The sequence below is a fragment of the Pyrgilauda ruficollis genome, unplaced genomic scaffold (assembly GCF_017590135.1).
Source record: "Pyrgilauda ruficollis isolate IOZ18807 unplaced genomic scaffold, ASM1759013v1 scaffold94, whole genome shotgun sequence".
NCBI classification, from domain to species: domain Eukaryota; kingdom Metazoa; phylum Chordata; class Aves; order Passeriformes; family Passeridae; genus Pyrgilauda; species Pyrgilauda ruficollis.
In genome coordinates this window covers 583,002-609,372 of record NW_024531488.1, presented here as the reverse complement: position 1 = coordinate 609,372, position 26,371 = coordinate 583,002, and the positions used below count along the sequence as shown (strand labels likewise).

Genomic DNA, 26,371 nt, shown 5'->3' with positions numbered 1-26,371 from the left:
TCTCTTACCTTAATGGAAATTTACTTAGACCTTCCAATTTCTTGGACCCCTAGGAAGAAGAATTAAACCATGCAACTATAGCACAATAAAACTTCTTGTTGTGTATGTTCTTGTTAAATTGTTTTTTATACTTCTAACTCCCAGGTCCTAGAGGCACTCTCAGAGAAAAGCAATGTAAAGACAGAAACACCAGAGCTAACTACTCTACTGCTGCTAGAGACTGTTGGCAGTTTCACTCATATATCCTTGAGAAAGCCTTGTAATCTCCTTTTTTTTTACACAGAGGGCATGATTTCTTTAAAAATAAATAGGGAAATATTGCCTGGCCAAAGGAAAAAGAAGGACAGTGGATGTAGAGAAGACCTAATCTCTTTAGAAGTAGTGTTTGTAAATAAACATTTTCAACAGATCTACACATACATAGTGTATAGTTGTATTATATTATGTTTATTCAAGGATGAAATAATTCCCAGGAATTATTTCAGTTTACAGGAACTAACAATCCTACAATATCACTGTGGTGTTCCTGAAAAACAAAGCATCCACATATTTACATTAAATTTATATTTACCAGGTCTTATTTTCTATTTAAAGTTGAGAAAATGTGTTAATTTTAAAGATAACATGAAATAAGAACCAAACTTTCTAAGCTTGCTCTTGAAAAATATTTCTTCCATATGTTGTTTTATAGGCCAGACAATATTAAGATAATTTAGAACATAATTACTGCATGAATTAATCTATATGTGCATTGTGTCCCCATGAACTCTGTAAGGAAATACAAAAGCTAAAGCTGACTGTTAAACGTACTTTAAATATATTTACATGGTCACCAAACTGATCTATCTGACTAAGCTCTGAAACTAAACTGACTGAAACTTCTATGTAGCTGAACAAGAGTAGTGAAGCATTCTAACTACTGGGCAAAAAACCTAAGAGATGCTTCTTAGCTGGTAAACAATTTTTTTTTTTTTTGTTAAGAGGCAAATTTTCTAAACATCTAGGTGCAAAGTGCTCTTCTCCCAGAGGGCTGAATAGTAAACAATATTTTGGTGAATTGGAGGATATATTGTAAGATTCCCTGTTTCTCCCGGTCTTTAATGAATTTGCTCCTAAATGGATTTGGAAAGGAAGACAGATCAGGTACAGATATGATTCTGAACTCAGTAAGATACTGAAAGAGCCAAAGAAGCACAAATCTGCTACCCCTGTGCAGAACTGGAATATAAATCATTATAAATAGGCACAGAATCATATTTCACATGGAGATGAAGGTATAACACTTCCCATTTTTTAGAACTGCAAAAAATTTCCAAAGTTTTAAAGTCTTTGGCAGAAGAAAATATCAAAAAGAGAGAGATGAAGAAAGTTTATGAAGCTTACTCTTATAATCTCATTTTAACAAAATCACTTCAACTCTATTTCAAATTTTTACTTTTTTTTCAGATTGAAGCATTTTCATTTGTCTCTGAAATATAATTTCTGGTGTACTCTGTATAATGTGACAACATTTAAAACATTTTCATAATGTCCCAGTTAAAAAGAAATGGGGGTGGAGTTTTTAGCATTGTTTATTCGATACCACCCACATCATGCCTGGGGAGCACAGCTTCTGCAGGAAAACAACTGGGCCAGAAACTGGGAATTCGCCACTCTTGCCTTGGTCACAAAAGCAGAGTGGACTGTCCCCTTAAACCATGGTGGACTTGGTCTATTCTACTGCCCACCTGTTTTTTTCCTTCCTCCCATTTTACCTCTGCAGCTCTACTAAGGGAGCTGCAGTGTTGAAGTGGACAGCTCCAGGGAGAAGAGAGTTAGAGGTGGCAGTTCAAGCAAGTGCAGAGGACTGAGTTTAGCCAGCAGGTGCACAATTCCTTTTTCCAGATGAATGAGCTTCCAGGTTTTGTTTCGTCCCTGCTTTCCACTCTTTTTGGGCTGGGTGGAAGGGTGGGGGAGAACACTAGCTGTGGAAGCTCTCCTCAACATATTGCCTTTGTTTGGAGATCACTCCCGGTGCTATCTTTGAGAAGCATTTCCCTTTGTTCCTGGCAGTGAATGTTCCTTTGTGGGTAAGCCACCTCCTTTTTGTATACTTTTTACTATTGATATTGCTGTGGTTATTGCGATTTTAGTAAATTGTTATTTTCATCAAATAATCTCTCCTTATTGTTTCTCCATTATCAGAAGGGGTGGGTAAAATTGGCATATTTGGAGTTTAGCTCCCAGTTGGGTGTTAAAACCAGCACACATAGAATAATGGAATGACAGAATGGCCTGGAAGGCACCAAGCTGAGTGGTGCAGCTGACACAGCAGACGAATGGGATACCATTAAGTGGGACCAAGACAAGATTGAAAAGTGAGCCCATCGGGATCTTATGAGGTTTAACAAGACCAGATACAAAATGCACTTCAAATGTAAATCTGAAATCTCACAAGGCGAGCTCATAGCCCTTAATTTTGACACCTGTTGGCTCGTCATCATTATCCATAGGTGTAAACGGGTTCAATGATACTGCAGAAAACTGTCACTCCCTTTCCTTCTTGAATCACTCCAGACAAGCAAGTCTTAAGCATCTAAAACCAGTGTTCTGGTTCAGCATTTAGGAGCAAGAAAGCTCTGCAGAAGCTGTTAGCTGTCCACTGATCCACTCAAAGCACCCATGTCTAGTAAGGTCATGTTTGTTCCAGACCTGGAACCTAAACTCAACTTATATTGCAAGGAACAGAACTGTGTAGTGGAGTCTTTGAGGGGCACTGGGATAGGGTTTTTTCACTGTAAGATACCACAGTAGTGACCACACTTTCTCAGTCTCCAGCTGTTTTCTCCAAACCCCAGTGTTGGGTCAGCACTGACAGATCTCCAGCATACTGAGGCTGGAGTGCCAATCACCATAAGGACAGCTGCAGAGCTGCTCAGAAATCTGAGGTGCAGACCGAGATGAGGACTCTGTCTGTGCCAAACATAATATGAAATGGAAAGGTTTTTTTATTGGTTAACTAACAGAAATTCAATTGCCCACATTGTGGAGATATCTCTGTATGACAGAGGCAGGAACCTTGTTCTCAAGGTTCATATCTGCTTTTCCCATATTCCCTTTTCTTCAGGTTTGTTTTTAATGGACATGATGTCTGCAAAGCGGTGCTGCTCCAGAACAGTGAAACTCTGAACAAGTTTGGCTTGGTCTTACATACACCCCTTCTTCCTGAAGAATTTTTTGAGTCTCTTAGATGGAAAAAAGGCTATACTGTAAGCAGAAATACTACCCCAGTTTACTGAATCTTCAGTCTGGAGGACAGGATAGTTAAAATGGAAATTTAAGATTCCCTTCAGAACAACCTGCATATGAAAAATAAAGAAAACTGCAAAAGAGCGAAATTTAAAAAAAAAAAAAAAAAAACCACATGGCTATTTCAGCAGAAATGTCACAATTCCATAGCAGAAATCACACTGCATCTCTTCAACATGGTGGCAACACTTTACCATTTTAACTACTGGCATTTCTTCTCATTCAGTTTAAATAGAGACGAAAGCATAACATCTTACTGAATTAAAATACACCATTTTAGCCTTCTTTTATATTTTTCACTTATGTTTCAGTTATTTGAATGGGGAAATTTTGTCTGGGCACTTGCCTGGAGCTAGTTTGGCTTTTCAAACAGCCAATGCCAAAAATTAGTAACAACCATTAAAATAAAGTAGCTCGGCCTTATGTTCTTCAAGATATTGTCACTGCTGTTGCTTACATGCTGCTGTATTTTGTTTTAAGAATAAAGTAACACATTAACTCTTTCAATCAAAAATAAACTCCAGCCTTTTAATTTTCATATGCCTTCATTAGTAGGATTAAAACACATTGATATTCTGAGGTTGGTTACAATTTTTGATATCATTCTAATTCAGTATCAAAGTTAAGATTTTTTACAATTATGTTATTGTATTCCATATCTATCATGCCCAAAAATTGTTACTGTAAGACCCTACAAGGCAAGTATGCTGTGTGTGTGCCTAGAAATGCTGTCATGGGCATTTTTAAAATCCTCTCTCATGGGCAGCTTCTGGTTCATTGCTGCATGGTATATTCTTCGTGGGCTGTTTGGTCTTTACTCAGGCAAAGGTTTTGTCTTCCCTTTTTGGATTCTCTTTTAGTTTTGGGGGGTTTTGCACATCTCGGAGAGGTTGCATTTGGCTGTTTTGAACTGCCTTTGTTTGAGTTCCATAGGTGCCTGCTGGTCAAGCCAGTTCAAGTCAATTGGCTTTCCGCTCCATAGGGAAAGATACAGTTGTCTGGAAGGTGCCACCTTGGAAGGGAAGGTGTGACATCATCTTCCCCTTGTCCTCCAGCCATGTGGCCACATCCAGCTGGACACATCTTGTGAAAGAGCATTTCCAGCACTGGGGCCTCTCTTTGTTTCCTGGGGGTTGTGAGATTTAGCAGTTTGCTGTCAAAAAGCTACTTTTTTTTCCATTGCCTGCTGGCATTCTGTTACTAAACACGTTTGGGGTTTTTTTTTTTTTCACATGTAACTACTCATATCTTGTTCCTTACTTGTAGAAAGGGATTGGTTGGAATCAAGGGGGATGTCACTCATTTCAGAGTGCCCATTGTCTCAAACCAAGACAATTGGTATATTTGATTCGGGATTACCTCTATAAAAGTAGTTTTTCTCATAATTTTACTTTACCAGGCTTTCTACTGCATTACAGAATATAACTTAAGCACATTTATAGTCTCAATTCTAAAATATAATTTAATTAAAACGAAAAGCTACATTTAAATGTGGAATTCTAAATTCCTACTTAGATTTATTCTAAACTATTTTAAAAAATCAAAGTTCACTTTTCTATATAGAGAAATGCTGTACTGAAAATATATTATAAAATAGATTTAGCAACATAAACCAAATTATGTTTCCTCTGAGACTCCTTACTGATACATAACTTTTAAAAGTTGAGGTGAATTGGAAAAAGCTTCCTACATCACACTTTCTGTATAGAGGTTACTTTGTACAGTTGTATTTTAAAAAAAATATTGTCAAATGAAACTCTGCTTTTTGAAATTACAGTACTTTAGTGCTCTCTTGGTAACCTTATTTAGCACATGGAATTACTTTGAAAAATAAAGAGAAAAAAATCTAACAACCAAATAGCAATATAAAGTGGTTTATATAATTAAGAAAACCAAGAAAGTTTCTAACACAAACAAGTTTTAGTACAAATCAGCAGGTAAGATTAATTTAGGTATTAGAAAGAATAAATTCAAACTGTATCATAGCCTTAATTCTAATACATGCTAGATCACACTAAGATTTATTAATTGAATCTACACTACTATACAGGAGGAACAATCCTTCCAAACAGGACTGCAGCATCTTTTTTTAGATTACATATTTGTGTAAATGCTGTTGTTATTGAAATTATGAACTCTCTGCCTTACTGAGAGAGTTAGTGGGAGAGGTTAACTGACTTTTTTAAAAATAAGAATATACTTTGATCACATTTAATTCAAAATAGTGCTACTTCTAAAAGTACAGGTAAAAAAATCAATACTGAATCCAAATCATAAAAAGAGAAATCCCAAAGACACCCATCAAGTAAATAAAGCCAAGGAAAAGCTGCCTGAATAAAGACTCTGTGAAAATGATGTTTGAGTCCAACATGGATGAGCAGCAAAGCCTTACATGCCACAGATAACAAGAGCCCCCACTAAATACATACTCTCTGCAAAAATTATGACACAAGTAGGGCTTGAGCTTGATCCTTCTCTCATGCAGCTGTAGCTCTGAGAAGAACATGCATCAGTTTTTAAGGGAGGACACTATCTGAGCTGTGCTGTGTATTAGCACCCTTTGAACACTTCCCTATAGATGACAGCACACAAATATGCCCTCAGTCATATTAAGAATGAACAAAAAGAGAGAAGCTGAAGATATACTGGACACTGTGCTGACTGTTCAAGCATTAAATTGAAAAAAAATGTCACTATGGTACTTGAAAATTTTCTTTGAAGGTCAGTAAGGGTTTCATCCACCTCTTCTCTAGAATTGATAAACAGGTTGTGACTATTAGAACGATGTTCAAAAACAGCTAAAATTAATGAACCTTAATTATTGGACAGGCAGTGGCAGAGGGGTTTTTATGAAGTGTAGATCCTAACAGACATATCAGCCTAAAACATTTGAGGGGGAGATGGTGAAGAAAGCCATTTCCACATTTTGTCATGTGAAATGTTAAAATTCAAGTGCAGTAATTACAGGCATTAATAACTGCAGCTGTGAGCATTGCAGCAACTGCGAAGCTCACATCCCTGTCAAATAAAGTAATGCAATGTTACGCAGCAAACCTGTGACCATGGGCTTGCAATTCCAGGCAACATTACATTTTTCATTAAAATGCTTAAAAGGAAATAAATTACTTCCTTCATTCTCATTCATCTTTTCTATCATTTCTTTTCAATACAAAAAACCAACATAATATAAACTGATAGTTTATGCCCCTTTCTGTGAACCCCAGTAAGTCACCACCTTATTTCTGCAAGTAAAAATGAGTGCAACACAGCGTATTATATTATGCTGAACAAACAAAAGTATTTTAAATACTTTTAAGTATTTTAAATACTCTGCAGTATTTAAAGTGACTTCAATGCAGTCACCATGCATTTGAAAGTTCAAGCCATAACGAACATAATTTTTATCTGCAAAGAAGCTGTTAAGGCAATGTGGTCATGTTTGTTTCAGTACCATAGTCATCATTTTGATGAAGCCATCAAAAAGGAAACAAATACCTTTAACCTTTAAATTTGAGGAGTCAACTAAACTGCCACTGCTTTCTGAAATATTTTTCCCCTTTCCTAACTCAATAATGTGTAATTTAAAATGTTTAAATTATATACTGCATTAACTGAAGTGAGCTTTGCCTCTATTTTATTGACTTCCAATCCTATTTTATATTGCATTACAAAACAAATCTAAAATGAGGATATATACTCATGCAGTGTCATGAATGTTTGTTGAAATAACAAATAGAACGGCCATATACTATACATTACTGGCTACTCCAGACTCTAAAGACTATGGTTTCTTTGTAATGTTTCTTCACCTGTGCTGTCATACATGTAATTATAATAAAGCGTAAGAACGAGGCTTGACAAAGTTCTGACCAGGCTACTTCATTCATGTGAATAGTATAAAGGGTAGTTAACAGGTTTTATTTTTTTAACAAATTACTGCAAGAAAAGTCACAACATTGTTTGTCACAACAAACAATGCACATATTCATTTCCTTTTAAATCTTGATTCTGAAATATTTCATAGGCATCATCCCTGTCCTGAAACTTGTAAACATCTACCCAGTCCCATGGGATCAAGTACCTTCTTACTTACAAAACTGCAAGTCAGAAATAACTGTTGAAACTAATGAATTTCAGAGACATAAATCAAGAGCAGTCTAATCTAATGGGGTTACTTGCATGAGTAAAAGATTTAAGAACTGGGCAGTTCTTCTACAACAGTAGAAATACTGTTATATCTGCATCCAGTTATTTAAACATCAATATAAAACTCCTAAGCACATTAACAGCAAGGGAATTTATACCATTCAAAATGACTAATGTGGTGACTTACACTAGTCATACTGTTTACAGTGAACATTTATATTGCCAGCAATAAACCTTTTCATGCTGTACGTTGTCTTACAAATCTAAATTCAGCTCTTACTGGTCATAGGAAGTACCATGTTTTAATTTAACTGACTTTCTCATGAGACTTGATTTAAGCAATTTCCTCTTCTATTACCGATATAATTTACCGAACAGTTATAAAGAAGTGACTCATAGGAATATCTGAGTTAAGTTCATCTAAGTGGGGTGTGTAGGCAGTAAATCCAACCCTCTTATACAGTTAACCTAGATCACACTTCCTCAACTTTGTACTCCAGCAAAATCTGGTATCTTCCACTCTGTATAACACGTTTAACCAAATACAGAGAAGCATGCAACTGGTCCAGAACCCCAGGTTACTGACATATTCATCTATTTTACTTGGTTATTGCTAGAGCTGCACACAAGTTTATACTTTTTTTTTGGTGTAAAAGTAAGGTTTGTCAGTATTCTTTATTTATGTCTCCATATGTAAGCCCGTTGGCTTTGATAAGACAACTAGAGCAACACCTGTTCACGTAACAGTTTAATAGTAAGAAAACAAAAAATTCTCTTTGACAGCATCTAAAGATACACCAAAACCAAAAGCAAATGAGTAAATGAGACCAAAAAATATTTGCGTCATGTAGCATTCAAACATAGCAAGAAATAAAACTACGCAATCATAAAAAAGCTACATAATCATAAGTAACATTTAGTAAGGATTTGAGAAGTATTACAGCATACCAAGGGACTCTATTCTAGCATAGCTTATGTCTAGCACAGTCTTGCAATATTCCACGTAAAGTTTCTATTTGCAATCACAACAACAATAAAATAGACAAAGAAAGTGACACAAAAAAATTACATTAATTCAGATATACACGTCTCTCCTGCTGCACATTTTTTAAAAATGCTAGAAGATTCAATTAAGCTTTCACTGGATTCACTGGAATCTTTTATTGTATTTGATGGTCACTACACATAATCAACATAGACCCCAGCAAGGCCTGTATTTTCAATTAAGTGTAGTTAATCTCATTAAGCTAAGAACTAACTTAAGCTTCCAAATTACTTCACACTACAGAGACAAGCCAAAGAGATCTGATACTCAATTCATTACAAAACATCTAAATTTACTAAAACTAATGATATACAAGTTACAGCTCTCAGACCCTACCTATTTCACACATATGAAGAACATTCCTTGGTGATCTTCTCATTTGGAGAGCTGAATCTTACAACCTCTGGGTTGAGAGAATGCCTGAATGTGTTTTTTCTTGGAGAAAGGATAAGAGTTTCTACTGTACATTTTTTTAATACATTGATATTAAACATACCAAAATAATGAAATAGGAAAAAAACAGTCAGTTAAAATGACAACAATGCATTTGATAAAACTATGTATTTTTCTTTATAAATGGATTTTCATTTTTTGAAACACTGTCAGAGTCCTACAAGATAAGAAATATCAGAATACCTATACAAATTTTAACCACCACTAGAACTTCTCACTGTGCAGTTATGTTTGTCAGATTAGTATTTCTATTTGCCAGGCAAAAAATGGAAATTGCTCAGATTTCACACAATTGGAATGGCATTTACCTACAAGAAAGCTTCCAAAAGAGAAGTCTGTTGCAAAGGTAGAACCATGTATTGATGTCAACACAGTCCAGGGCCCTTTTGGGTCACAGAACAGTTAACTCTTATAGAAAACAAAGCTCTGCAACTCTGTTAATTCTAGCAGTTTTACCAGATGATGGTTTCGTGATTTGTCAGCTGGCCACCCTCATCATGCACTGATCTAAAACTGGTTGTGGGTAGGGATGTGTTGTTCATTGACAATGGAAATTTAAACTACTCCAAGCTGAAGCAAACATTCAGCCTGATCAGACAGGCAGAAAGGAGTAATGACAGGATGTGGCGATGGGCACATGTCAGAAGTATCAAAGCAATTCCAGATATTGCCATACATGTATCCTCTGGGAGTTACCTTTTATTTCAATTAGGTATGAATAAAATCCTATTAATATTGTGCTTTCAATTCATGGAAAGCAAATTACTGTGTTTACAAAGGAGCAAGGAAGAAAACTGTACAGAATATCACAATTAATACTGCCATGCTAGCTAGGGCTGGAGCTCGTATTGTGTGATGGTGACAGGATACATCTAGTCTGTCAACCTTACTGATATAACTTGGGTACATGCAAAATCATTTCCAATGTCCTTACTAAGAGACTACTGAGACTTTATTAAACTGCTACTGAATACTTCATGGAGTGTAATACTTTAAAAACCAAAGAAGCTAATCTGCTTCTACATACATCTACTCTGTATGTATCTGCATTAGTTTCACTCTACCCCATTGGTAAAACTGACAGTTGTGCAAGATGGGGCATAGTTGCTCATGAGAAAACAGATTATGTTGCAGCCCAATCCTGTAGGGAAGGGGTCTACTAATTTCCAATAGAGGTTGGAGCACTTCCCCAGCTTAAAGCTGCTCATTTATGCTTGGCTCATTGGGGCGCAGCACACTCATAAAAGCATCCGATTTTTTTTTTTTTGAAGTTTAGTGTTTGATTGATTTGCTTGCCTCAGCTCAGCTCAGTTACTCAAGATACAATAGTTGACATTCTGCAGTTCACAATGTTGAAAGAATATGGGTGGAATAAGAATAAAAACACCCAGTAAATTAAAGTAATTGAAAATCTCATTTTAAAAACAGTTTTCACTTTTCAGAACAGCTGTATAAAAAATGTGATGTCAACTTTTAAAAGGAGATGTGAGATGAGGCTACAAGTCAGTACTAGAAAAATGAATAGAAACTAAGAAATAAGATGATTAAGGGACACATGGGTAGAAAGTCACTGCTTTGGAAATAGTTAAACAGAAGAAAATTCTGCCTTGCAAATTTATTGCTGTTCCTAAGAGGCCAAGCATATAGACAGAGGTGGGTAAATAGATACAGTCTAGTTGAACTTCCAAAAGGCTTTTGACAATGTCTTTCACCCACAGGTTTTAAGAATTTAAGAACCCATTGCAAAAGGTCTTCACAGAAGTAAGCAATCAAAACAAAAAAAACTCAAAAGCAAAGCTTAGGAGAAATTAGTTACTTTTTTATTAAATTGCAATTAGCTTCTTGCAATGAGTGGAGATTCCAGATGGAGTTCTGCTGTGCTCCATTGCAGAATCTCTTCTGGAAGCTACACTACTTCTTTACAAAAAATATGCATGGGAAAAAGAGTGAGCAATGATGTGTAGAAATCAGCCATGATAGATGCAAAAACTGCAACAGCTGACTACGCAGGAACTGCAGAAGGACCCTGAAAAACTGAGTGACAATATCAAATGAAATCCAATACAAACAAAAGTAGATTAACTTATGTACTAACCGAATGCCACACTAAAAAGAACTGTTCAGAGCTGCCCAGTACTGTACCATTAAAGAGTGACAATCTCAAGGTTATGGCAGACTAATCCACAGGAAGTCAGCTCAATAGAAATCCCCACAGTAAATTACATACTAGATGTTAGTTATAATATGAAGCATAAAGCAGAGTACATGGCATTATGAGAATAATGCAAGGTTTTCTCATACTAAATATTGTGTAGCTCTAGTTCCCTCTATTCAAAGAGGGCGATCTGAAAAAGTTTCCAAGTAGGAAAAGAAGAAAGGACAAAGATATGGTACAACAGAAGTTGTATGACGAATAGCAAAGTAAGCTAAGACCCCTCAGACTAGATACAACATAATTTAGGAGAAAATATTCCAAGACTAAAAAATCATGTATGGTGTAAGAGTGGACAAAAATCATCTTTCACCACCTCTTTCAGTAGCCATCTAACAAAGCTAGTAAGTAACAAGCAATAGAGAGGTGTCTTCACATAGTGTAGTAGGAAACTTTGAAAATCCTTGCCACAGAATATTGTGGATGCTAAAAGTTTCGTTTTATTTCAAAGATTGAACAAGAATCTGGACAAAGCAAACACTGCAAATTTCTAAGTATGCAGAAGTAATATCCAGTTCAGGCAGACTCCTTAGCCGAAAACAGCTGAACGGAGTGTTAGGGAGAAGCACTGGATGCTTGTTTTGTTCTTCCTCACACTGGACAGTAACTTAAAACCACTGCCTGTGCCTACAGTAGTGGCATCTAGACAGATCTTCTGTCGGACTCAGAATGGCCTTCCATCCTTTTGGGTCTATTTCAGTAAGGGTGCTCAGGCGAACAAAAATGTTATAGGATCTACTTCTCTATGCCCTAGATGTCATACTACTGGCTTTAAAGGTGCAACACAACATGTATTTTCTTTCCTGTCTGTTTTTAAGACATCAGGTTACTGTGTAAATATGCTCCACAAAGAAAGGCTCCATAAAAGAAAAGGAAATATTCTCTAGATTTATCCAGAGGGGAAACTATTGAGAGAATACACAGAGAATGGAAATTTTCACTTCCCTTGAAATTGCAAAATATAGCTTAAAGACTAACTAGTAAATTAGATAAAAGAATGTAAAAGTAGGCATATAGGATGCTAAACATAGCTAGAACCAGTGGATAAAAAGATAATGAGTAACCTAGTAGGTTTTGCAGCAAAGTTACAATAAACAACTGCACATGCCCTCACAGAAGTTACAGGCAAGGTTTACAATACTGGGGGCACTCAGTGAATACAACCACCAGAGACCCCTTTATTTAACACTTGAGGACCTTCAAAGGACTTCTAGTAAGGGGTGGAGGCCTGTAAATTGGTTCTAGGAGAAGTAAAGCTTATGCATTAGCTAGGAAGTACATTCTAATGAATATGGATGATCATGATGGAATAAAGACCTTGTTGTCAAGTTTCACAACACACATTAAATTGAGAAAAAATCCTCTGAATGTGCCCAGCACTGTAATAAAGAATGCCTGTATTCTAACACTTCAAATTGTGTTAGAAAGTTTACTTTCAAGCTGGTTTCAGTATCACCACATGCTACCACTGATTAAATGATATATTTCTAAAAGGACAATATTATCTAATTCTAGGCTTGACTTTCAGACACACAGCACTATTCTGTCACACTTCACTGCCTTCTAAGCACTCTTACACAAAACTCATTGGTTTTGTTCTAGTTTGAATAAAATATACAGCACATGTTTCAGCCATGACTTGCAGCATCTCCTAACTCCAATCTGGCCCCAGAACACAAACCTAAGTGATGTCTGTTCCCTGCTGCCACAGAAACATCCTAAAAAGAAAAAAAAAAAGAGAAAAAAAAATGTAACTTGAGCAAAGATGGGCCTGATGGCTATCCCTTATTAAAAAGTATGCCATCCCCCTTGGGATCAGGTTTCTTCTCTTTGGAAGAGTCTGTGCATAGAATTTTTTCTTTCTTTATTTGTTTAGAACTGTATATTCCCTCTTGCCTGATTAACATGCTTTTTACAATCTCACCTCCATTGTGCAACATCTTGTAATCCACAGGAATGTCCACAACAAGCTGTTCTGGCAAGCCTTCATTCTGTAGTTCTCATACTCTGCTGGACTTGCCAATGTTTCATTCCAAACAGTTTTTCATTCTGCAAATATCAATCAAATTGGGCCCAGTATGTTGCCAAATAAACACTTACTATCTTAAGGTATGTATCTTTGGCCAGCAGGATTCTGTTTGATCATATCTTTTCCTGTGTTTGGCAGGTGACAAAGAGTACCACATGATACGGTTGATATGTATTTCCCCGCTTGCTGATTTACAATTTATTATTTGGAGGAGAAGAGAAAGGTATACTGGTCAATCACAGACCACAGAACATAGCTGTAAAAGAAGAAAATAGGACACTGGAAATGTCTTGCCTGACAACAAGCATTATTTATGGCAAAAGAGTACAAAGGAGTGGGGAGGTTGTATACAAGCAAGACATAAATTTCTGGTCAAGGCAAACAGATATCAACCAAAACACAGCAACTATGACTGTAGGAGTGGGAAGTCTATCTTCTGTCTTCTAATAGGAAACCAGAAGCTACAGAAGCAAAATAAAGGCTGGCCCTGAAAATGTCATAGAGAGACAGATGAGCCATTTAAGCACAAGATCAGATATATAACACTGGCCGTGACTAAATTTAGTCCATAAGTTGGGAAAAAAAGTCACTTTTAGAACTGGGGTCAAAAATCCACTTATGAACACCTTAAGGTACATATCACTCATGATTGTGTCCAATTCAATATTCTTCAGATTTTTATATTTATTACATTATTTATGTTTATTTTGAGCAGATACTTTGTAAAATAAAAACTTTATCTATCTTCAAGTACTACTTGAGTAATAGCACCAAATTCCTGAAGCAGGTCACAGAATTGAACTATGGAACAGTAGGTCAAAACTTCATAAGCAAGAGTGATTTATCTATTCATTACACCAGGGCAGCAAACAATTACCTGCCAGAGTTCCTCTTGAAATTGTTTTGGTTAATATTTCAACTAGTGACCTAAATACTGGCACAGAAAAGACACCTACCAAAATACATAAAGACTCAGAGATTATATGCTAGTATGTTGAGGAGCAGGAACAGAATTCATAATAAACTGGCACTATAACACATGGTCTGGAAAGGCAGGACAACATTCAGCAAAGGCATAAGCAACGTACTACACCTAATAAACAGCAATCTACTGAATAAATTCAGACTGGAAAACAATGGGCTAGGAATTTGGCAGAAGCAATTAGTGAAACATAGCAGATCATGGGCTGAACTCTGTCAAGAATGTCATATGGCTACAGGATAGACAAATGCCATAATGGGTTACATAAACAGGAGTGCTTTCCTGAGGACAGCTGAAGGAATCCTTATGCTGTACTCAGCTGTAATGTTCTTGCATCTCCTCGCTCAATATGAGGCTCTCTTAGAAAGACTAGAGTCAAACAGCAAGACTGGTCAGTGAAAGCCTTACTTACATGAAACAAAGGAAAGGCCTGAACTTGGAAGGAAAACATAAAAGTCTGGAAAAAGGAAATGCTACAACTTTTCTGATGTTGCTACTCTTTAAATTCATAAAGAAACAAGAAACACGAGCTTTGAATTGCAGAAAGGCTATTACAGTTTTGACTTCACAAGGACAAAGAGAATAAGAGACTATTAAAACCACTAGCTCCATTGACACTGCAGAACTTCATTACTGAAGACTTTCAAAAACTGGTTATATATCTGCCAGGAAACATGTGGGCATAGCTGCTTTTCGTTAAAGGCTCTGCAATGGACAAACCGATCTGCAGTGATTTCCCTCTTGCCCTTCACTTCTACAGCTTCAGCCATTGTCAGTCAGAGGTTGTCATACCAGACCTGACTGCTGTCATAACAGAGGTATGATGCACCATGGATTTACATCAATATGTTTTACAGATTTCTTCCAGTTCTTCCATTTAACCCAGTCTGGTCCACTTCTGCACTTTGAGAGAAGCAGTTTGCACAAACACTGCCATTTGTAAACCGGGCTTGCAACTACTTGTTATTCTTAAAAATATAATTTCGTTTGTGCTTGCCTGAGGGCTTTAAATTAAAAAATCATCACACAATTTGCAGTTTGACCACTATACTGTTAAACAAGCTATCATCTTCCCTCATTTTGTAACAACACACAAACGCTACTAGATTGCCTGTATGATCAGAAACCATCCATTTCTTTATTTCATCCAGCTCCTAATGAAAAGCTCACATTTACTAGAACTACAGTCTGCTCTCTCTCCCTCCTCCCTCCCATTTTTAACTGCAGAGATGAGAAAACTACCACTAAATATGAAGAAATAGCCCTTTGTAGTCTCCAATATGTTCAGGTGTACTGGTTCTGTGGCATTATGAGCATTGCAAAAAAAATTTTTCAGAACATACATTTTCCAAATATTTGTCTTCTGGTGATTGTTGTCTACCACTCCAAAATGCAGTTTCTTCCTCCTATGTGTAAGAGAAAATTCCATTTTCCTTGGTGTATTTGTGTAACCCCACTTTACACATCTGCATATGCATACAACTTAAGAGTACACCTAGTTTTAATTCTTTTAATACCATTGTCCTGATACTTGTATCCTTAGTACTCAGGACTTCATTAAACTTATTACAGGTATTAAATTTTAGTAAGGTATACTCGGTTTCAATACTATGAGCACACAGGTCTTAAGAGGTATAATTCTTCTATTATCCACCTCTATTAAGGGGTACTTGAACTTTGCACAAAGGCCTGTCATCATGCCTTTTTGAGACATCCTTGTAAAGTGGTGGAGACTTTTGGCAGCAAACTCCTTCCTTTGCTGAAGACAACCACCTTTAGTTTAGGCTTTTTATCTCAAATTAAGTTCCCTTTTTCCTTAACTGCTTCTTTGTCTTGCAATTTGAACTACTTACTTTGCAGAATTTACTTCTGCCTTCCATCAGGAATAGATTTGGAAAATGAAAAACAGCCATTCCTCCCATTCTTTCTATCAATTGACCTTGTTACACAACAACTTCTCTGTGACATCAAAAGAATGTCAGGTTTGAAATGAACTGTCGAAATGAACAGGTTTGAAATATTATTTACTAAACTTTTGTGTGATCTGCTGTCTTCAAACCAATACTCCCAATTAAAACAAACAAACGAACTCACCACAAAACACTTACTGGCAAGTGATATCAGCATTTATATTATTTAGAAAGCCAAATCTGTTTATCATATGTGATTCCTGAGGCACAGCTCAAGCTCAGCACACTTAGGTGCCTTTTGGCTAATAGTGTCTATTCCTTGCATGAAGAAAATTGTAGGGATAAGGGTGGACAGTCACAGGCAAAGGGCAGGGAATAGGCTACTCAATTCTGGAAGAGATCAGAAAAGTAAAATTCCTGGAAGAATACTATCAGGAGAAGAAAGATGTCATGTGGGAAAGTGCTCACCCATCCTCAGCTCTTGACTAGAATTAAGAAAGAAAAAAAGGAAGAACAGGATCTGAAGTCCACTGCCTGAACAAGAAACTCCTGGCACCTGATGACAGCAAATAGTCACAATATTTAAACCAACTGTACAATATCCTACACAGACGATATGCTTAACCCTTGACAGCTGCCAACAGCGAAAGAAATGTTCCTAATTGTCAGTGACAGATACTTTGCCCTAAGGTAAGGTCTGCTTTGTGTAGTCACTGCGAAATAGAAAACAAGACAGCTAAGAGGTGCTGGGGGATGCACTATACGCCAAATTGCTCCATCCAGCACGGAACTTAGAACAACTCCCTGTCTGCTTTATGTTACACTATCTTACCACAGTCCCAGAGGGCCTGCAAGTCCAGACCACTGTCTTAGGAGACCCGTGCAAAAAGAACAATGCAACACTTTTTTGTGCTAGAGAAACTACTAATTGCACTCCAAGGGTAAGTCAGAAAAACCTACATAGGAAAAGGGGGAAAGAAGTCAACTCTATGCATTTAAGTACTGATATTACATGTTTGTGTAATTTTAAAGTCCAGAGAACCACAGAAGACATATCTCTCATTGGTAATACAGGAAATACAAGATAAACAAGAAGTATGTCAGAGTAAACTGTAGGAAACAGGAAACAGAAACATGTAGCCTGGAAAAACATAGAGTTAAAGAGGATTCTTTCTCTGTTGTGCTGTGTTCCCTAAAAATTAATGGAAAATTCCCTATTCAATGAATAGAGAAGCTAAAGCTTTGAGTTTTCATAATAAGACACAAAGACCACAGAAGTCTGAGAGCAACAAAAGTTTACCAGAAGCTGTGAGAGAAAGAGTTCTCAATTGCTCACCAGCAGGTCATCTCAAGGCCTCTTTTAACAGCCCCTTCTGCCATCTATTTCTTATTGACTTGTCCAGTCATTTAGGAAGCCTCTGCAGGTTTGCCATGGCAATGAAAATTACTGAAGAAGTATTTCAAGACTCAACTGGATATTCTCCAAATCACACAAGCATCAAAAAACAGTAAGTTAAATTCCTCCCGTCACCAGGAATGCACTAAATAATAAAAACTGGGAGACAGGATGTTGGCCAGTATATACAATTCAGAGCCTTCCTGGGTCTACCATCTTCTCTCCACTGATCAACTTTACGCACCTTTCAATGCCATTTTTCCACAAACACAAAATTAACAGAATGGTCAGTGGAAATAAGCCCTTCAGAACTCCTCTTTCCCACTGTTTCCTTCAGCTCTAATCATGCAATTTACTGCTGTCACAATGCTCCTGGCTTGCAACTTTCATTTTTATACAGTTTCACGACTTCTTATCTTGAATATTTTAAATAGGTTATTTTTCTGGATAATTCATAAATTGGTCCTTAGGACCAGCTGCAGTGGAATTTCAATTTAGCTTTTTGCACTTTCTTTTTAAAGATGAGCTCATAAATTTAATGTAACCAAAATATTATGCCTACTGTGTAACTCTATGAGAAAATTCTGCTTATTGGTGTCTCTTGTTTTCAGAGCATATTCAGATAAGAAAATATCTTTCAACATCTCACACAAAATAAATTTTTTAATTGCTTGCAATTGTCACTCAGTAATAACGAGCAGATTACTGCCCCATTCTTACCTTCTTTTTGCACTTCCTGTTTTGTGTCAAATATTTTCCTGCTTTTCCAGATCTATGAAAAAAGCTTGCTATGGGCAAGTCCACCGCATCTGTCCAAACTGTTCCTGATTCTCTTTCTCCAAAAGGAGAAGGGGAATACCTTACTCAGTTTACCCATCTTTACCTAGACACACTGTCTACTTTTTTTTCATCCATGTACCTAATAAAGTATTTTCCAGTTTTCAATTACTTATAGTCTCTATTTTCTCTCATTCTCATCTGTACACCTAATCTGTATTATCCATAGTTGTATATTTCATACTTGCATAAAGACACTGTCACTTGACACATAAGAAACAACTACATTCTTTCCTTAATTCAAGATGGGCTTACACATGCAAAGTATAAAAAGGCAGGCTCTGAGCTGACCAGCCAGCCTGACAAAAGAAAAAATGGGGAAAGGCGCATCCTCCAACCGACGGTTGCTAATTTTGGCACTATAAGGGCCCAGACAGGAATACAAACATCTTGAGCAAAAACGTGTAAGACTAAAAAGAAAGTCGATGCAAAAAATTTTGATTCCTAAGCTGTAGCTCCAAAATAATACTTCAATTCTGACATGCAATCTTCCTCCCAAATTTTAGTGCCTCCAGCTGGAAGTAATACTGCCTGCCTGCTTAAGTGCTCCACGAGAGAAGTTGATACTCAGTTTTTCTAAGTAACTGCATCCTTACATATCATGTTTTGTGCTACCCCAGTGACATTTTCCAGCTTTTCTCATGCAAATTATTTATCTTAATTGACCACACAGCTGTCTTATTCAGGCTCGCAATGAGAGGGAACACTGAGATGTACTTTAAACTTTTGATTCAATGATGTAGTAAGTGGGAGCCCATTTTAAAACACAATAATAATCAGGTCTTACTTTGATTTGGTTGATATGAAATTCCTGGAGTGTAAACACAGCTGCGTTTTTGTAAATGTCATGTAGCAAAGGAAGCCTTCTGTACCTGCAAATGTTCATTTCTAACCTTTCAATTCATGTAGAATAAACTACTGTCTAGAAAGAATGTACTTAGATGTTTGCGCCCAAGCATGCAACAGGACTGTTTATTTTTTAGGCACTCACCTTGTAAACCCGACATATGCAACTTGCATTTTGAGAACAACTGCGAGGAAAGCCTAAAACACTGAGTATAAACTCCTTAAGAAACATTTCAAAGATAACTGTGCCTAACAGTAGAAGAGGGGCATTTTTTAGTGTGATAGGAGCCAGTGAGAACCAGGTGTTTGCTAACTTGCAGTTTCTAAACCTGACTGTATCCAAGAATTTTCTGACGTGGTTTCTGGATCTAGCCAAGTCCAGGTGTGGCCCCGGCCCCACCAATGCGCTCTCCTTCCCCACCAAACACCGCAGGCAGCCGCACGCCTGGCAGCCGCTCCGGGACTCCCTGCCACCTCCTCCTTCCGCACGCCTCGCCAGCGCGGGGGTCGGGACGCCCTCCGCGGCGAGCCGGCGGCCGCGGCTGCCACGTCCTGGCTGCCGGCGAGACCGGCGCTCGCTGCAGGACGAGCTCGTCTTGTATCACCGCTTTCCAACTCGGAAAGCGGACACAGGAGGCTGTCCGCCGCGGAGCGCAAAGTTCAGCCGCAGCGAGGCGGCGAGCAGAGCGGCGGCGGGTCGCCCCCCGGCGATGCCCTCCCCCTCCCGCCCCGCGGGCGGCTCCCTGGCCCGCGCCCCGTTTCACACCTGGCTTCGAAAGGGAAGGCCACGACCCCAACCTCTCCGGCATACCTGTCCCCGCGCATCACCTCCCGGGGCCCGCGGCGGGAAGCCACGGCGGCTCCGCTGACCGCCCCGCGGCGACGGCGGGGCCTGCGGCCGGGCCGTGCTCGGGCAGCGGCCGCGGGGCCGCCCGTCCCTCGCCCTCGTCGTTGTCCCTGCCCCGGCGGCGCAGGGCGGCCGCAGCGTCGGTGCCCGGTAGAAAGTAGCTGTGACTAGCGTTACCTGTCCTATATTGATGTATCCATATTTGCTCGCTATCCTGTTGGCCTCCGGGAGCCCCCCGGTTATCCGCACAGCCCAGTGGTTGGTGTAGAGGCGCGTCCTGCAGGCGGGCAGCAGGAACCCCAGCACCAGAGTGAGCCGGCAGAGAAGGTCCCCGCCGCCTCCGCCTCCCCAGCAACAGCGGCGCTTCCAGCCCATCTTCTCCTCCGCACGCAACCCCCACAAAACTTCTCCTTCCTTCTTCCGAGGCCCTTGTCCTCCCCTCCGAGCCGCTCCGGCGGTACGTCCTCCGAAGTTAGCCCGAGGAAGAAACTAGGTAGAGCTTGGAGTAGTGCATTGAACCGCCTGGGGGTTAAATGATGAGGGGCTGGGAATAGTGGTTCTGATCAGTGATTGCTGCTGTGCCCTCTTCCCGCCGCTCTCCCGGGATTAAGTAACTTGCTTGTGAGAGCTTCTCTCACTGCTCCTGAGCGCCAGCTTCTCCCTCTAACCCCAGCTACATGGGAAGTCGTCTCTCCGCGGGGAGGAGGGGTCCTTATCCCTCTCTCTACGTTTCCCTCCTCTCTGACTTCCTTCCCCCTGCCAGTGGTCTTCTGCCTCCTCTCCCGCGTCTGGCTTTTCTTCGCCTCTACTCGCTCCCTCGCTCCGGAATCCAGGAGCAGCGCGGCTGCGGCGGCAGGCGATGTGCGAGTGTTGGCAGCTCAGAGCCTCAGTGCACTCCGACTCGGCCACCTCCCTCTCCCCTCCCTCCTCCTTCTCCTCCGCCTCCTCTCCCCGCCCTCGCTCCCGCAGCGCCGAAGGCCAGGGGAAATGGCAGCCGAGTCGGCGCCGGGCTGCTTCACTCTCCGCGCTCCTACGCCCCGGGCTACTGCTGGTCTCGTCAGCCGCCGCCCCCGAGCGCTGTCTCTGCCCCCGCGCCGGGCCGGGAGGCCGCCGCCCCGCCGGCGGGGCTGCAGCAGACGCGGCGAGGTGCGAGGCCTGCGGCAAGGCCTCGTGTTCGGCACTGCCGGCGGCCTCCCGGCCCTGCGCCCGCGGGGCGCCCGGGGCGAGGAGGGGCCGTGGGAGAGCCCCAGGTGCTCCGATAGGCCGGGTCTGCCCTGGCCTCCCGTCGCCAGGGGAAACTGCTAGGCTACCAGGCAGGACAGAAACAGCCCCCCAGCTGTTTTTCTGGCAGCCGCCGTGCGCCCATTTCCTGGCCGCACTTCACATCGTTGTTTCATGCAGCCCGTCTGTCTGTGGTCATCACCTTAAAAAAGGAAAGTGAGTGGCTGCTGCTTTGGCAGAGGATCGGTGGTCCAGACCCAGACAGAGAAGATAAAGCCCCCACTGCTCCCTCACCCATGTCCTGATGCAGATCTGCAACCAGCTTCCATAAGCAGAGCACCTCTGCGCGTAGAGAAGATGCTTCTGGTCATCAGCAGCTGTCTCAGGCTGGTGCCTGGCTGGAGTGGGAGAAAACTCATGTCCACTCCAGCCCAAGATTGTTGTTTAATGGTCTAAGCATTTGAGCCGCCATAATAACTTTGGACTCCGTGTAGATCTACTTCATTTTGCTTGAAAGTTAAAGTAATTGGTCCAACGGACCTACTGTGAGGATCTGTTGCAAGTTTTGAAGGAATTTGGACATGAGAAGTATCATTGCAATACACTAACGTAAATTTGTGACTTTTTTTCTCTGAGAAAAAGGTGTCAGCGAAGGTGACTGATTTTGTCAGGCTGCTCTCACTCTCTTTTTCGCTTAACTATGAGAAATTACATACTTTACAGAAGGTCATAGAATGGAGTTAATTTTTCCTCCACCAAAACATGGTGGAAACGTCTCTACCATTAAAGCAGCTGTTTCCCTTGAAAAGTAGAAATAGTAAAACACAGAAAGCTGTGTTTGCCAATTCAGGTGATTCTCTGCTTTAAGTTCATTAATTTTTCCCTTACGCATGGGTATTATACTGGTCATTAACATCTTCCCACATCTTTTGACAGTTTTTAAAGACTAGAAAGGAGGAGAATGCATTCTTTGCTTCCCTGCTTGATGTCTCTAAGAATTTATTTGCCAGAGAGTCCTTCTTCTCTGTTAGTTTTGTTGTTTTTTGTTTGTTTTTTTTTTTTTTTTTTGTAGTTTGCGTGATCATCTTCTCAGTATATTCCAATGTACTGTTAAGTTCTCTTTGTACATTTGAGACCTCATGGCTTGCCTTCCCTAGGATTTCACAGGTGGTGGCTTACTGCTGAGTAAATTATTCTTGTATTGAAATTGCAGTCAACACTCTCATTGGATTCAGCAGGCCCTTGTATAAATTGTAGCTGTTAGGACCAGGTGCTTACACCTTGTTGCTAATATTCATAAATACACATTCCTTGATTATGACATTAAATATCCTACATTAATTAGCCCTCCTTATTAATTGGTTCAAGTCAGCTCTTATCCTATATCTGGAGGGCTTAAATTATGCTTAATCATGAATATCCACCCTATTGAAGTAAATAGCAATCAATGGGTCACAAAACCTGAACCTTATGCAACCCCAGTTTGTTTTTCTGAAGACAGTAAATTAAAAATTTATTTTCTTTTCTCAGATCATTTTACCATTGTTTTGACTGCCATATTTTTGCTATAGATGATGGACAGAAGGTGCACACTACTAAGAAAAAGCCATACTGTCATGTACTTACTTCCAACTTAATGGTGCTTAATGGTCTCACTTAATGGTGCTTTATACACAGGCACCAAAGCTTCGAGGAATCAGTTGATTTGATAAATACTTCATTGTCCCCAAGTATCTTTTCGTAAAGCTGCATTGTATTGCACAGCATAACAAAAATGCTGTGAAAATTGTACTATACATAAAAATAGCCTCTGGAAGAGGAGGGGTGTAGTCCCCAGAGGCATTTTTTTTCTGTGATTATAGTCCTCTTTGCTGAGGCCACTGTGTTAGATGGCAATTATAGCTAGTGTGAGAACATTTGGACATTGGTTGTGTTGTGAAACATTTGAATGTGTTTTAAAATGAACTCCAGACTGCAAAGTTTTGCTGAATACTAATCACAGCAAAATCCCTAGGGACTTCACTCCTTACATCCCCTAAAAAAATAAAAATAAAAAAAACAGAGGTGAGAACTCCTGCCATGCCATATTCTGTTCCTTTCTGACAGAGCCAGGCAGTAAGTATACCAGGGGAGTGGAGAGACTGAGGGGACTGGCAGCAGTGCGGGAGTTTTATTCAGAGTACCTGCTGTATATGGACTGTATGTAGCTGGTAGCTGCGCTTGCTTTTGAACTCTGTGGGAGACCTGATAGCTTGTCCGTCTGTACACCACAGGAAAAGTTTTTATCTCCTCTTGGCAAGGGCACTTATTTGCTCCATTTCATCACTATTGTCACACTGGTGCCTCTTGTTAACTGACACACACACCCCTCCACCCCCTTCTTGCCTCTCTTCTACAACAAAAGTTAGTATCTGTCTGACTGCTCAAAATGCAAATTTCCACAGGTCTCTCTCTTGTCCTTTACTTACTAATACTAATCTGTGAATCCCTCCTCTACTGTTAATCCCAAACAATAGTGATCCAGATCTGACCTCAGTGGCTGTTCTCAGTTCTCTCCTATGTGCTCTAATTACCTCTTGTTTTGCTGTTTTGCCTACCTAGTCCTGAAATTATTATTTCCTTTCTAGTTCTTTCGCAGCCTGAAAATCCCACTGGCTCACCAGCTCTGGCAGCCTTTTTACTGTGCTGTGCTTCATGTCAGCTTTCTAGCACTCCTGTATGTTTCGCAGATCAGTGCTCCAGAGATGTGTTAGGCACCCCAGAGTCATAATTAAGGAGGAAACCACAAAGAATATATAAATTTAAGGAAAGTGGCAGCTCAGTGTCTTCCAGGAAGAAGTCCTGCAAGCAGGTGTGCTGGCCCCTGAAGATATTCCAGAACACAGACTATTTTAAGAATAAACTGGAATATATGTTCATTAGCCTTTGAGAGGAAGAGTCTGGACCATAGCAGATGAAAGAAAGGAAACTTCCAAAGAGTGGAGATTGTGTCGAGGAGATGTTTAGAGGTTGCGCTAGAAAGATGGATAGTTTTGGAATCCAAAGGAGAATTTAGATTTCCTTAGTTTCAAGCATAACTGTTTTTATTGGTTTTTATAAACAGTACAGCTAGGTCACTTGACGCCAGCCACCATACGATCCAATTTGCTGGTACACAGTTCTTTGATCTCCAGTTTTCCATGCTTCAGGCTTGCCTCTGATTTTACATATTAACATCAAATGCTTTGAATAGAACTAAGTTTTGGGATTTTTTATTTGGTTTTAATAAAACACTGGTTTTACATATAATCAAGTATATCAGCAGGTTTTTTCCTCACAAATACTTATCTCTTTATCCTTTGAAGCAGGATGTGTGTTTTGAGTACTTCACTGTTCTCATGAAAAGCCACCTTTGTAGGACCAAATTTTGAGTGAGAGTTTTCACCTGTACATGAGACACTTTTTTTTGCATTCAGCAGCCAATATGTTGAGATTGCTCACCCCCCTCGCTGGAATACCTCTCACTGTTCCCAGTGTGTAGACTATAGCGTCTGTATACCTAAGCTTGTGTGCAGTCCACAGCGAAGCATGACCTCTTATTTCTCTTCCCACTTCTTGTTGGCCCCTATGGGAATGAACATGATAATTGACAGCAGACTTTAATGAACCCTCTGGGAATGCCAAGGAGGAAAGCCTTTTTTCCTGAATGTAGAGGAGATAAGAGACAGTACAGGTAAAAGTACTCAACTGGGGTAAAGAAGCCTGGGGCGGCACAAAGCAATGAACAGAAGGAAATCAGGATGGGTATTTGGCCTCTGTCAGGGTGTGCGCCAGGCCAAGCCTCAATTTTTCCCTGAGCTCAGTGTCAGAAGTTCTGTGATTCATGTAAGGAATCAAGGGAATGATCCTTTATTTCTTGTCTGTTGGTAGTAAAGCAGTAGCATTTATGTCTGGATCTAGGAATAGGTGTGTGTCTGGGCTTTTCCTTTTCACTTGGACTGATATTTCCATATTCAAGTACTATGACAATTTCCTTTTAGTTTTATGAATAAGGCTGCACTGTCTATTTTTCACCCTGTGAACAGAAGGCCACTCTTACATTTACATCTTTGATTGTGTTTATTGTAATTTTTTGAAATGTCTCTCCCCTCACTCTAGTTATGTCCATACTAGCAGGCATAATTTGAAAGGATGCTAGTGCAAGTTACATCATCTGAAGAGACTTCTTGTACTGATGCCTGTGCCAGCATACTTATTTGCCATCTTCTCACTTGTGCAAATGCATCTCTTTGGGCTTTTATCTAAACTGTCATTTTTTTCCTGTATATTTCTTTTTATTTTCTCTTTTTGTTTTATTTTTTATTTTTAATTTTTTTTTTATTTCAGAGATCTAGTTGACAGTGCCAATAGCCATACTAACTTTACAGGTAACACAGTGCATAGGTAGAGTGAATGGCTAAGGCATGGAGAGAAAAGGATGATGGAAGCAGGAATCTCTTTCAGCTGTCTTCAGTGCCTGACACAGCATCCTGTAACAGTGAACCCTGAGTTCTTTTCAGAAGAACTGCACATTTTCTCACTGGCTTGTAGAGTTTCAATCATAGAATCTCAAATTTGTGGAAAAAAGTAAGTATAAAGATTACATTTCCAGTGTTTAGCTATGAGTTTTAACTTTGGAAAATACCACAGGCCTCTTTGATATGATGGTGAAATGTTTTGAGGTTTTTTTCTGAAAGTACTTATCTGAATGAATTGATTCATGTGGAAGATGAGGCATTTTTTCACCCAAGTTCACTAGAGTTCACATTCCAGTAACTTATTCCTAAATTGTCCGGAGTCAGAATTATTGTAGCTACCCTATTCTGTAAAATTGACTCAGCTGTACTGAGTCTGCAAGTATCTGTAGGATTTTCCTTTCCTGTCATAATATCATAGAAGCCATCAAATACTACTATTCTTTTCTTATACCAATATGTTGTTGGTAGCATACCGCTGAGATAATATTCTTGCTAAAAAGAGTGACCAGTGACAAGTGAGAATCCAACCCAGTTTCAAAAACATAATTAAAGAATAGTAGCTAAATGTCCTTACCTGAAGAAAAAAAATTCATCTCACATGTTCTGTCATGGCCTGCTCTCATTTTGTGAGCTCTGGTTTGACTGGTTCCCATTATGCCCCAG

The 26,371-nt window shown here is 39.6% G+C and overlaps 1 protein-coding gene across 4 annotated transcripts in view; it reads right to left on the bottom strand.

Moving 5' to 3' along the window:
- Window positions 1–20,849, bottom strand: part of PCSK5 (proprotein convertase subtilisin/kexin type 5) — a 224,994-nt gene extending 204,145 nt beyond the window's left edge. For all 4 annotated transcript variants that reach the window (XM_041489485.1, XM_041489484.1, XM_041489486.1 and 1 more), the window contains exon 1: window positions 20,169–20,849. In XM_041489485.1, the coding sequence (XP_041345419.1) occupies window positions 20,169–20,366 (198 nt within the window). In that variant the 5' untranslated portion in view covers window positions 20,367–20,849. The remainder of the gene's footprint in view (window positions 1–20,168) is intronic.
- Window positions 20,850–26,371: the final 5,522 nt, after the last annotated feature.